General features: G+C 54.2%; 1 protein-coding gene across 1 annotated transcript; it reads right to left on the bottom strand.

Annotated features, from left to right (window-relative positions):
* Positions 1-382: 382 nt before the first annotated feature.
* Positions 383-7,031, bottom strand: GSX2 (GS homeobox 2). Its single transcript, XM_077301970.1, has 2 exons — positions 6,399-7,031; positions 383-3,525 (listed from the first exon to the last, which is right to left on the bottom strand). Exons 1-2 carry the CDS (start codon positions 6,916-6,918, stop codon positions 3,185-3,187), a joined length of 861 nt encoding a protein of 286 aa, XP_077158085.1. The 5' UTR covers positions 6,919-7,031; the 3' UTR covers positions 383-3,184.
* Between the last annotated feature and the right edge of the window lie 5,994 nt (positions 7,032-13,025).

Genomic DNA, 13,025 nt, shown 5'->3' with positions numbered 1-13,025 from the left:
ATTGTCCAAAGTGTGACCTTCAACATTTTGGGGGTAAATGCTACATTAAGTCTATAAGTAATAATGCACTCACTCTTTACTTAACGTGCCAGTTTGGTGTAATGGTTAGGAGTGCGGACTTCTAATCTGGCATGCCGGGTTCGATTCTGCACTCCCCCACATGCAACCAGCTGGGTGACCTTGGGCTCGCCATGGCACTGATAAAACTGTTCTGACCAGGCAGTGACATCAGGGCTCTCTCAGCCTCACCTACCAAATAGGGTGTCTGTTGTGGGGAGAGGAATGGGAAGGCGACTGTAAGCCGCTCTGAGCCTCCTTCGGGTAGGGAAAAGCGGCATATAAGAACCAACTCTTCTTCTTCTTCTTCTTCTTCTTCTTTTTACTACCATTATTTGAAATAAAGCTAAAATAAAACATATCTAGACCAGTGTTTGTCTCAAAGCGTCCATGGAGGCAATTATTAAGAAGTCCATGGGCTCTGAATGCAGTGTATGACTTCCCCACAAAACCTCTACTTGCGTGATTTACCACATGCAATTTTATTTTTATTCCTTTCACTACTGCCTGCTTCCATATTTACGCAGGTGTTTTACAGTCATAAGTACGATGTTTAACGTACGGGGTGCTTTCATGCATGCTGAATAACGCAATTCTTTGGCAAGTGGGTTTTGCCACTTCACACAGTAAAATCCAGTTGTAAAGGGCATGGAAAGTAGATTGACAGTGCATTATTTAGTGTGTGCAAAAATGCCCTACAGTGATTTCTAGCATACACTGCTTTCAAGTTACTATTTAACTCATGCCAGCCTTAGAAAAACTGAAATTATCAATCAGCCCATTTAATAACAAACAGAAGAGGGAACTCAGTATAGGAAGCCACTTGATGCCTACCAGCTCAGAGGAACGGGCCATCTAGATGAACATTGTCCACTTGGTCTGGCATTGACTCTCAGGAATCTTTCCTACCCCCTGATTTTCCACATGTGGCAAGAGACCCATGTTGTCATATGGTATGAACACTTTACGCTGACCTCTTCTGAGCCAGACCACTGGTCATTATGCCCTCCTCTGACAGGTATTGGGGTTGAACCTGTCAACCATCTGCGTGCAGTGCAGTTGCTCTGCTGCAGAACCACAGTCCCTGTTTCATAGACATGAATGTTTGCTGTAAAATTTGCAATGTCAACAGAGATCCTGTGTGAAGAGATTAAGTCAATAACTGCATCCCACTCACCACTTCTGGAGTTGTATTGCACAATGGCACTAGATGAATAAGTCTACTGAAGAGTTTTCCTACCTTTATGCAGGTTGTGTAGACCTTCCTTGGACAGTTTTGGAGGGTAGAACTGGTTCCAAAGCTTATTTAGTTACATTTGAAATTGTTTGCAGAGTGCAAAGCAATCTCTGTGTGTATGTGTGTGTTTCTGTGTGTGTGTATCTCCACCTCTTTATACATATGGGCCACATCAAGAGTACATGAACTGCTGTGCCCTGTCCTACAGAATATAATAAAGGAAGCACTGTTCTCATGGGTGCCTTCATTACTTTCAGAGGGATGTACTCAGGGCCTCTCAATGCAAGTCACAAGTAACTGAAACATATTAAATTCAGGTGCACTGTATCAGTGTAGATGGTGAAATCAGAATACTTGGGGTTATGCAAACAGACAAGAATGGCCTAAAATCCAATGGTTGCAATAGCCTGCTAAGGATACATTTATAGAAGCAAACTTGGTTAAATGTTCATCTGAAGTGTTTCACAAGGCACACTGTCAAGGACAGCGTGGATCCATGTTTACAACGGCTTCCATGCAAGAATTCCCCCTTTGTTCAAATGATTCCAGATTACACTATTTTATTAAACCAAATTAGAGGTCAAGAATGCAGATGATATCAAGTGCTAGAACCTCACCCCTGAGAAACATGGTTGTGACCTCCCTTCAAGTCCCTGCTTGGGTGTTGTGGGTCTACCTGGTTGAACACCATGTGGATCTACCTGGTTGAAACTCAGTCCATTTCAAGAGGACTGGCACCTAGGCCTCAACATGTCAGAAAAGCACCCTCCTCAGCAGTGAAACTTGCTTCCACACCAGAGCTCCTCCTCTTGATACATTTTTTTTTTGCATGCAACTTAAAGAAGGGATAGACAAAAGTTCATGTCCTTTCAGCATACTGCTGGCTGATTTCCAGAGGAACACCTAGCTTCTCTTGGATCCTGAGACATGTGAAAGGATGCATACAAGAGGGATCTTGAGCTAGTCCTCACCATATTGTAGCAAATATTCTGGATTGCTTTGAGTCCAAGGGGACCTTTAAGACCAAGGAAGTCTAATTCTGCGTATAAGCTTTCCTGGGCATGCACATTTCTTCAATATCTGATGAAGTGTGCTTGCAAAAAAGCTTATGCTCCAAATTAAACTCGGTGGGTCCAGTGCCCCTGGGCTCAAACTTTGTTCTTTTGCTTCAGACCAAGGTGGCACTTCTGGTTAGCAGTGTGTACCAACATTTTTTTTGGGGGGGGGGAGGTTCCTCCATAGTGTCATGCAGGGTGCTTAGAGTCATGATAAACACCCAAACTTCAACGACTTGCTTCTGAATCATGAACAGGAATCCAATAGGAGTTCTTAGCAGAAGCAGAGTCAAAACTGCCTCAATATAATCCTGTTCCCCTTTTAGACAAAGGGAAGCCCTTTAAAAAAAATTCGCAGAAGGTTCATCTTCAGTTTGCCCTTTGAAATACAAAAGTGTTCTCTCACTTCTTGTCTGACTCACTTTTATTTAAATAAATATAAATATAAATTTAATATAAAACTATTCACAGACAAACCAGAGCATCTGAACTACCCTAATTTGGTGTCTTTCTTTTTGTAAAGGGGGGAAAGAGAGAGTTTTAGGCAGCTCCATGTTTCACTTTCTAGACTCTCCCTCCCCCCCAGGGGTGACAACCGCCCCCCCCCCAGCCCGGAACTAAGACCTTGGGGAGGGGAAAGAGATGGACAAGGTATTCCCCTCACAGGAGTTGCCAACAACTTGCATTGATTTCGGGAGGGGTGTCGGGCGAACCCAGAGTTGCAACAGCTTTGTTACTTCTGTCCCGTTTTATGGGAGCCTTCCGTCTGGCCATTCAGCCGCCTGGCGCTCCTGAGCGTGCTGAGCGGCGTGCTCCCAGGGCCCGCGGGAGCGGCTCACAAGGGCGAGATCTCCTTCTCCTCGCTGGGCGAGGCGGGCGACAGAGACTCCTCGTCCTCGGAGCGGGGGAGCCGGCCCGCGTTGCCGGAGCAGCTGCAGCCGCCGTGCGTGTTCCTCTGGCCGCCCTTGCCTTCCTTCTTGTGCTTCACCCGCCGGTTCTGGAACCAGATCTTCACCTGCTTCTCGGACAGGTTGAGGTACGTGGCGATCTCGATCCGCCGCAAGCGGGACAGGTACATGTTCGAGGAGAACTCCCGCTCCAGCTCCAGCAGCTGCGTGCTGGTGAAGGCCGTGCGCATCCGCTTGCCGTTGGCCAGCTGGCCGCTGTCGGCACCGCCTGCAGGGGAGGAGACGAAGAAGAAGGAGCCCCCGTTAAGAAGGACGGGAAGAAGCAGCAGCAGCTGAAGAGCTGGGCTGTTGTTGTTTTTTGGTACCCCACTTTTTACTACCCGAAGGAGTCCCAACACGCCTTCCCATCGCCTTCCCTTCCTTTCCCCACAACAGAGACCTTGTGAAGTAGGTGAGGTTGAGAGAGCTCTGAGAGAACTGTGACTGACCCAAGGTCACCCCGCTGGCTGCATGTGGAAGAAAGGGAATGAAGGCCACCGCTCTGAACCACCACCCCAAGCTGGCTCTCAAGAAGCACAGGGGAAGATCAGCTAGATGCTCCAAGCGATGCCTGGGCCCATGCTCTGCTCTCTGCAATCATGAGGACTGTTGACTAGCCGGAGTGATCAGTGCTGGAAGTGCCCAAGAGAAGCGCCTGCCTCTCAACCGCAGCCTCCCCACCACCACCACACCGTCTACAGCAGGGGTAGTCAAACTGCGGCCCTCCAGATGTCCATGGACTACAATTCCCAGGAGCCCCCTGCCAGCGAATGATGAGCGAATGCTGGCAGGGGGCTCCTGGGAATTGTAGTCCATGGACATCTGGAGGGCCGCAGTTTGACTACCCCTGGTCTACAGGCTTGGCAGCTGGGCCGATATTTCCCCTTCTTGGGGATGCTGAAAGTCTGTCTGAAACTTGCTGCGGATGCAGGATTGAAAATCAAAACAAACAACACTCTGTTTTCAACAGGTGAAGAAGTGCTCTTTGAAACTCCCAAAAGCTCCTAATTCTAATTTCATCAGCCCTGCTGCACTCTCCGCACTGACTCGCTGTTTCCTTTCAGTCACATTCGCCTTCAGTCTCAGCGAGAAAGGTGCACTACACATGAAGAAGAACTGGTTTTATATATACTCCCCGCTTTTCTCTCCCCAAGGAGTCAGAAAGCAGCTCACAAACACCTTTCCCTTCCCCTCCCCACAACAGACACCTTGTGAGGCAGGTGGGGCGGAGAGAGCCCTGATATTACTGCTCAGGGAGAACAGTTCTAAGAGAACTGTCCAGAGTTCACCCATCTGGCTGAATGTGGAGGAGGAGTGGGGAATCGAGCCCAGTTCTTCAGCTTAGAGTCAGCTGCTCTTATCCCACACTGGCTCTCCAAAGTAAAATAGGAAGCATGAACTCAAGAAGCTGCCTTTAGCTGAGCCAGACGAATGGTCCAAAGTCAGTCTTGGCACCTCTGGTTGGCAAGGGTAGAAGAAGGAGTTGGGTTTTATACCCCACTTTTCACTATCCAAAGGAGTCTCAAAGCAGCTTACAATCCCCTTCCCTTCTTTTCCCCACAACAGCCAGCTTGTGAGGCAGATGGGGCTGAGAGAGCTCTGGCAGGACTACTTTGTGAGAACAGAACTATCAGGATTGTGACTAGCCGAAAGTCACCCAGCTGGCTGCATGTGGAGGAGGAATGGGGAATCAAAGTTGAGTTGGTTCTTATATGCCACTTTTCTCTACCAGGAGTCTCAAACGGCTTCCAATTGCCTTCCCTTTCCTCTCCCCACAATAGATACCCTGTGAGGGAGGTGGGGCTGAGAGAGCCTTGATATTCCTGCTCAGTCAGAACAGTTTTATCAATGCTGTGATGATCCCAAGGTCACCCAGCTGGCTACATGTAGAGGAGAAGCGGGGGAATCAAACCCAGCTCACTTGATTAGAAGCTGCAGCTCATAACCACTACGCCACTCAAGACTGAAGCTTGGACCTGTTATGAAATCCCACTGAGCAATGGGACACTGGTTCCAAAGTTCCTCAGACACTGGTTTAGGCCGGGCCTACTACATGGAACCAAGTCTGAGTCCAAGGGCACCTTTAAGGGCACAGATTGATTCAAGATACAAGCTTTTGTGTGCAAGGAGAATACCAAGGGTCCCTGCACAGGAATGGTTATATCTTCAATAAAAGTTATTTAGTCTTAAAAGTGCTCCTGAGCTCAAATTTTGTTCTGCTGCTTCAAACCAACCCAGCCACCCATCTGAAATGTATCCTACACCTGAACTGCAACATTATCGCAGTTTTACACATCAAGGCAAAATCTAGGACCATTGATTCTGGGGAACCCAATTCTCTGAAGATCCCAGAGTTCCAGTGAAAGTCAGATTTAGAAAGTCTACCCTGAATCCTACTAGGGTCCATTCAAAAGGCTGTAATCTCAAGAACCTGTTTTAGGATTGCCCCTGAAGTCTGGGTGAAAGATCATCCTAGAGGAAGACCCGGTTTGGAGCAGAAGAGTGCCCATCTTTTCTGGAGCCAGTGCGTGCTTCCAGGCCTGGACTTTGATTCCTCCAGCAGCAGACAAGATGCGGCCAGAGAGATGCACTTCCTGGCTCCATCCTGACTCACCAGTCGCCTTTGCTCTCCCTGCCCCTGGCCGAGGGGTGGCAGGGAGACAGTCATACAGCTAGAGAGATTACCTTTAACGGCATAAAAGGCAGTCTTACAGAAAGCAATGGGGTTACTCTAGCAGCGCCTTCTCCACCTGTATGGCAATGGAGCAAGCCCAAAGAAACCGCCGGGGCTACACTTAAACTGGGAGGACTGCAGTTGCGCTGCCTATAGGGCCCTCGCTGGGAACCCACCGAAGAGGTTCTTTGCAGGAGAGGGGAACGCGGGGCAATTTTCCTTCCTCCCTGGATCCCTACACCTGTCGCGCCAAGGACTCGAAATCGTAACTTACTGGGCGGAGAGGACTGGGGCTTTCAGCGGGATGCCCCGGTCCCGACTCACCTGTCCCTCTGCCCCTCGCCCCGCCCGCCCGCCCGCCCCACCCGGCTGAGCCCGCCGCCAGGAAGGTCGCGGGGGAGGGCGAAGGGGGCGGCGGAAGGTCCTACCCATGCCGAGGCAGTGGAATCGCCGAGGGTCGCTCATGCTGTAGGCGGCGGCCGCGCAGACGGGTGGGTGGCCCAGCGCATGTGCCGCCGCCGCGGCTGCCTGCTGGTGCTGCGGGGCAGGCGGCTGCTGGGCAAGGGCCATCCGCGGGCAATAGTGGGCTTCTCCGCCGCCGCCGCCCGCCCCGACGGGAGGGAAGTGGCCCTTGAGCAGGGGGATGGCGGCCGCCGCCGCGCCTCCTCCTCCTCCTCCTCCGGCGGCTCCCCCGGCCGCTCCGGCGCGGGCCGAGGCATGCAGGTGCGAAGAGACGCAGAGCGGGCAGACGCAGAAGGTGCCGCTCTTGCGCGACGGGCAGGCGGGCCGGCCGGCCACCGACAGGACCAGGGGCGCGGGCACGCCCAGCGGGAGGAGGAAGTCCGGCCCGGGCGGCGGAGGCGGAGGGGGCGGCGGCGCGGGGGGCTCCGGCCGCGCCGCCGCCGAGTCCTTGACGATGAGCGAGTCCACATAGAAGGAGCGCGACATGGCCCGGCGGCGCGTCCCTCCGTGCGTCCGTCCCTCGGGGCCCCAGGCGCTTCTGCCGAAGCCCGGCCGCCGGCCTGGAAGGCCCTTATGTCTGCGCGCCGAACAAAGGGGGGCTCCGCAGAGGGCTGGCCCTCCGAGCACCCCCCGGACTTCCCTCCCGCCCCCTCCCGCCCCGCTCGCCCTCCCGCCCGCCTCCTTCTCCGACGACCTCCCCTGGATCTCTCCCCCCCCCTTCTCCGGCGACTTGGGGCGCGGGGATTTGTAGCAGCTCCTCCACACGTGATGCGGGAGAGCCGACGCGCGTCTCCAGCGTCTTCGGGAGCCCGGGCGGGGGACGGGAGGGGGAGCGAGGGCGGAGGCGTTGCGGGGCGGGCGTGGGGGGGGGGTGTGAGCATTGAGCGCATTCCCCTGGGACGCCCTTCCCTCCTTCCGTCCTGGCCTGGACCGCTCAGCCCAGTCCGTTCGCGCCACCGCCGGACTCCTGCTCCTGCTTCGCGGTTGCCAACATACAGCCCAAAACGTCAGCCTCAGCCTAGGACGGGGGAGCGGCTCTTGCCATTAGGGCGCCTGGACTTCTTCTCCCGACGCAGTCTATGCCGACAGTTCCCTGAGTGGGCCTTAGAACCCCACGGAGGTCCCTGCCGGCTTAGACGGCTCCGGTTCAAGGGGACAACCCCAAAAACAACAACAACCCCTAAACAAACCTCACGCCTTTAGAAACACTCTGAGCACTGTTGTTCTCTGCCCCTCCAGTCCCCGGAGCCTACTAAGGCCGAACAGCGGTTTTGTAAGAGAAAAGGCTTCTCGTTTCCCGCTCCGGATTCCCTTCCGAGCCCGCGAAGTTTCGCGTCGAACCCCTCAAGTCCCACGTTTGCCATCCGTGATCCGCGTCAAATGCTTCACACGCCGACCGGGCCGGGACTCGCCCTCCCCTCCAGGGGCAGAGGCTTGTTGGGACCATTTGGCAAGTGTGGTTAAGAGCTGGGCGGGAGGAGAAAGCGAAGGAGGAGGCCGCTGGGATTTGCCTCGAGGCGAAACTCTTTTAAGCGTCCTGAGGGGAGTGGCGAAACGAGGCAGCCCCCGGGAGGACGGAGGAGAGGGGTTTAAAAAAAGACACCTGGCTTTTCACTACTAAGAGGTGTCCCAAAGCGGCTCCCAAACACTTTCCCCTTCCTCTCTCGGGGTGGCTGTGGCCGGGAGAGTTCTGAGCGGTCTGCCCTGCAAGTCCGTTCTCTGGGAGAACGGACTGGCCCAAGGTCACCCAGCTGGCTGCATGTGGAGGAGGCGTAGGGACTGAAACGCGGTTCTCCAGGTTAAAGTCCAGGTTAAAGTCCGCCGGCTCTTAACCGTGACACCAGGCTGGCTCTCAGGGCCTTGTGCTAGGAGGGGGACGGAGGACCCCGTCTAGACTGTACCCCCTTCGGCTGAACTCTAAAGGGTGCGACGCCTCCTTTTGGGTGCGCGCTTGGAAAGGCCGGCGTCCGCTCGCTTGCTGGACGGCGACCCTTTGAAACCAGCCGCGGGCCGGCCGCTCAGCCCAAAGGGCGAAGCTTTGCCTTTCCCTCCCAGTCATTCCACAGTGCTGCAGTCCTACTCAACGGGAGTTACAGCGCCGTTGAGCTAAACAGGATTGACCTCTGAATAAAGGAAGCCCGGAAGAGTTGTTAGGCTGGCCCTCCAAGCCTATCCCGTGGAAAGGCAAGAGAACAAGCCATTATATCTGAAGAAATGCGCGAGCATCCCAAAGGTAATCACTGAAATAAAAACGTGTTGGACTCCAAGGTGCTCCTGGACTCGAATTTTGTCCTGGTGCTACGAACCAACGCGGCAACAAGCCTGCATCGTCTCACCTTCCGAAGTGTCCCTCTCAAGGGGAAAGTAGGCGCCTTGAGTCCAGCTGGCGTTTATTCTCTAGCAAAAGCAAAAGTCCGCCTGTTTAGGCGATGGGTGTAAAAATCATTAGTGCCCCTTGCAGAACAGTTCTCTCGGAGCTCTCTCAGCCCCTTCTACCTCACAAGGTGGCTGTTGCCGGGAGAGGAAGGGGAAAATATCTGTAAGCCGCTTTGAGACTCCTTTGAGTAGTCAAAAGCGGGCACCTGGGGCCGGTTCCCACCTTTCTTTTTTGAATATAGTAGGGGTGGGTGGTCTTGCCGAACTGACCATTAATGCAACGGGCCATGAGCCTTAAACCCCACTGGACGGTTCTGGGCACAAGCAGAAGAGTTTCGAGTCCAGCCCTTTCTAGAGATCCCCGCACTGCCCTCCTCCCCTTTAAAAAATCTTTAATGGAAAGAGAAATCGCCGGCCGGCCGGAAGGGCGCTGCTTTGATCTCCACCAAGTTCGCCCAGGCGATCTAACCGAGGGAAATTGACTATGCAGCGAAAAGGCGCGCTCGGCGATTCCTGAGCATTTCAGATTTCATTAGGGGCGAGACGAGCTGTTTCTCAGCATATTAGGCGATTCTCCAATGACCTGTTTCATGGGAGTTTAAGAAGCGGTGTATGGAGTTAATGGAGGGATGATGGTCCGCCTCCTTGTCGAGATTAGAGCTCGGATCTAGTTCCGCTCGACTTGGGCCCGGGGCAGTCACAAGTCGTCTGGAACACGCAACCTCCCCCCCCCCACCTCCCCGCAATGAAACCAGAACTAAGCGGGAGGAGAAACCAAGAGGATCCTGCACACCGCGGCTCACCAGAGCATCCCCTTGAATCCAGCAGGACCTACTTCCGAATAAGCACTCGCAGGATCGAGACACAGAGTCCCTTCTAAAAGACAGGGGCCCCAAAGAGACTCCCAGGGGGTGTTGGAAAAATGGATCCCTTCCATCCCCTTTTTTAAAGTGGAAGGTCAGCAAACAAAGATGTGGGTGGAAGTTCAGGCGCAGTATATACCTGATGCTCTGGAGCGGCTAGTGAGACCCAAGTTCGAATCCCTCCTCCGCCCACGGAAGCTTGCCGGATGACCCTGCTGTGGCCAGTCGCTCGCTCTTTTCAACCAGTGTGAATCCAATGAAGCCCAGCGACCTTTTATTCAAGGGGCAGAGTGCATGCGCACTTCATCAGGCACAACAATGTATCTGAAGAAGTGTGCATCCACACGAATGCTTATCCTTTGAATAAAACCTGGTTGATCTTAAGTTGCCACTGGACTCACACTGCCGCTTCAGACCAACACGGCTACTCTCCTGAATCTAGAAAAAGAAAAGCTGGCTTCTTCTTATCTGGCTTTTTACTACCGGAAAGAATCTCGAAGGGGCTTACAACCAGCGACCCTTCCTCTCCTCACCTCCTGGGAGGTAGGCGAGGCTGAGAGAGCTCTGTGAGAACTGAGACTGGACTCAAGTCACCCATTTTAGCTGCATGTGGAGAAGGAGAGGGAATCAAATCCGGTTCTCCAGATTAGAGGCTGCCGCTAGTAACCACTACAACAAACTGTCTCTATCTCCCCTGGTTATGGTGAGGTGAAAATGGAGCAGAGGAGATCGGCAGGTCACCCTTGGGGACAAAGGCATATACATTGTCCATGCAGAAAATAAATCCGCCCCCCCTTTCAGGTTTTAATGGGACATGCATAAGGGGGAAAGCCTTATTGTTTTCCTAAAGCCATGATTTCACTCCCGAGGAAGCCCTTTCCGGGGTTTATGGAGAGGGTGGTGGGACCAGGCAGTCCACGGGAAGCTTGTGCCTCCCCGCCTTTTTTCAAAAAGCTGTCGGCTCTTCTCCCGTAGCCTGCTGAGCTCGGATCGGAAGGAACCTTTGCCTCAAGCTCTCCTCCACCCGAATCACCTTGGCCTTGCTTTGCTGGACAGGCTTTGGGTCGCCGGCCATGCTGCCCTTCGTCGGGGGTTCTTCGGTCTCGCGCGAGGCCTTTGTGCTCCGTGGGGACTCGCGGCAGAACGTGACCGACTTGACAAGACCAGGACATTGGCCCTTGGGGGGTGGCAAGAGGACCGGGGTCACGGAGGCGGAGAGCTCCGCACCAGGAACTAGATTCTCTGCCTGCTCCGAGTTCCCCCACCGGCCCCGATCCCCCGACCCCCATTTCTCGGGACTGCGGCGGTCGTCCCAAGGGGACAGAGTCGGCCATTTGCGCGGAGAACTTCGACGGCGAGCCAAGCTGCCTTCCACAGAGGTGGCGGCGGCGGTGGGGAAATGGGTTGGACGCCAGGCCGGTGCCAAGGAAAACCACCGCGGCTGCGGGCCGAACCTCACGGCGGACTCCGAGCGGGGAGAGGAGGAGGAGGCGCGGAGAGCCAGCCGGCGCTTCCCGGTGGCAGCTCGGCCCGGGCAGGACGGCGGGGTCGGGGGGACTCGGTCTTCCGCGCGGGATTTACGCGCGGCCACGAAAGCTTTCGGGATTGTGGCCGAGGCCGGCGCTGGGGCTATTCGAACGCGATTAGGAGTCCATTAGAAAGTGTTTACGGGGCGGTAAACAGGCAGCTATGCCAGCAATGCGCTAATCCACCGTCTTGTGACAACAATGAGGCCGCCAGGGGAGGAGGCCAGGTCAGGCCTGGCCAGGGAGCGAGGCGGGGGCTGCGCTGGGGAGGCCCGGGCGGGGGGGCATACCCCACCCTAACCCCCACCCCGCATTCAGGAGAGAGACGGAGGAAGAGCCCACGCGCCCCGGCAAGGAGATTCCATTCCACCTGTGGCCCCAGCCCTTGCGCTTGGTGTGTGCAGCGGCATCACATCGCAGGCCGTGTGGGGCGACCCAGCTGGGCTTTCCGGGAAGGAGCCCTTGAGGGGTGGCTGGCCATTGCCAACCCCGGACTTCCTTGGCAGCCTCGCACCCCAAATGCCAGCCGGAGCCAACCCTGCTTGGCTTCCGAGGTCTGACGGATTTGATTTCGAGTCTGACCTGGCTTAACCCTGACCTGGATAGACTAGGCTTGCCCGTTCTCGTCAGATTTCGGCCCTGGCGAGTATGTGGATGGCAGAACACCAGGAATGCCAGGGTGGTGAGGCTGAAGCAGGCAGAATACCCGTGGACAGCTCTTGCGCTGTGGATCAGCTCCGATTTGACTCCCCCCCCCCCCAAAAAAACCTGGCTTCTAATATCGGACCGAGGGGGCGTTTAAGGAATCTACACCCCTCCTTCCCAAATCACCTCCCTGATCTCGAGACACAACGAGATAACTTCGCTATGGATTCTGCCTCCTGTTTCTTTAGCTAGAGACTTTCTATATTACCTTTCTGGACACTCGCTCGAGGCAGCTCACAAGGAAAGTCAATGCCATCAACATCACACAAAAACAATAGGAACTATTAAAAACAAGCACGGAAAACACAAGTGAGAGACACGAAAGCAGTATGCAGCCACCACTGAGCAGCCTTTTAAAAGAAATCCCATAAAACAGTCAGAAAACGGGGTTTAAGAGCACATCACACCGTGTTATGTAGCATTGGAGGGAAGAAACGACCTCCATCCCGAGGTCCCTGGACTACAAGTCCCATGAGCCCCTGCCAGCTGTTGTGTGGAGAGGAAGGGTAGGCCATTGTAAGCCTCTTTGAGACTCCTTCTGGTAGTGAAAAGCGGCGTATAAGAGCCAACTCCTCTTCTTCTCCTCTACCTTTTTCTCTTCCTCCCCTTCTTCCCTTTCCTCCTCCTCCTCCTCCTGCCACGAGTAGACGTGCATGTGTGAACTAGCCAAGCCCAGGGTGGAGGGGATCAGCAAGAGTGACTCCCCATCAGATGCTGCAGCGAGACCAAAGAGGGACCAAGAAAGTGGGACAATGGAAAGCAACTCCCTGAGCCCAACACACCTCGATCCCGGGGGCTGCTGACTTCCTGCGGCCAAGCGAAAGAAGCCTTGGGGTTACCAGATGCCCTCTTTTATCATGCCTACCCTCTTTGGGGCTCTTTTTATTTAAAAAGGGGGATATGGAAATATCCTCTTTCAGGGTCAGAAGGTAAGGGATATTCCTGATCAGCAGTGACCCCAGCTTAAATAGTGGAGGCACTTAAAATATCTTGTCCTAATATTCCTCACTCGTTTGAAGTAGCCAGCTGGGAAACTTAGCCTCGTTTTTTGGTTTTCCAAAATGTGTTAATCTTGTTCTTTGGTGTGTGTGAGTAGCGTAGCCAAGAGGTCTGAGGATTGTCT

This window comes from Paroedura picta, chromosome 10 (genome assembly GCF_049243985.1).
Source record: "Paroedura picta isolate Pp20150507F chromosome 10, Ppicta_v3.0, whole genome shotgun sequence".
NCBI lineage: Eukaryota > Metazoa > Chordata > Lepidosauria > Squamata > Gekkonidae > Paroedura > Paroedura picta.
Note: the sequence above shows the minus strand (reverse complement) of the source record. Positions and strands in the feature narration are given on the sequence as shown.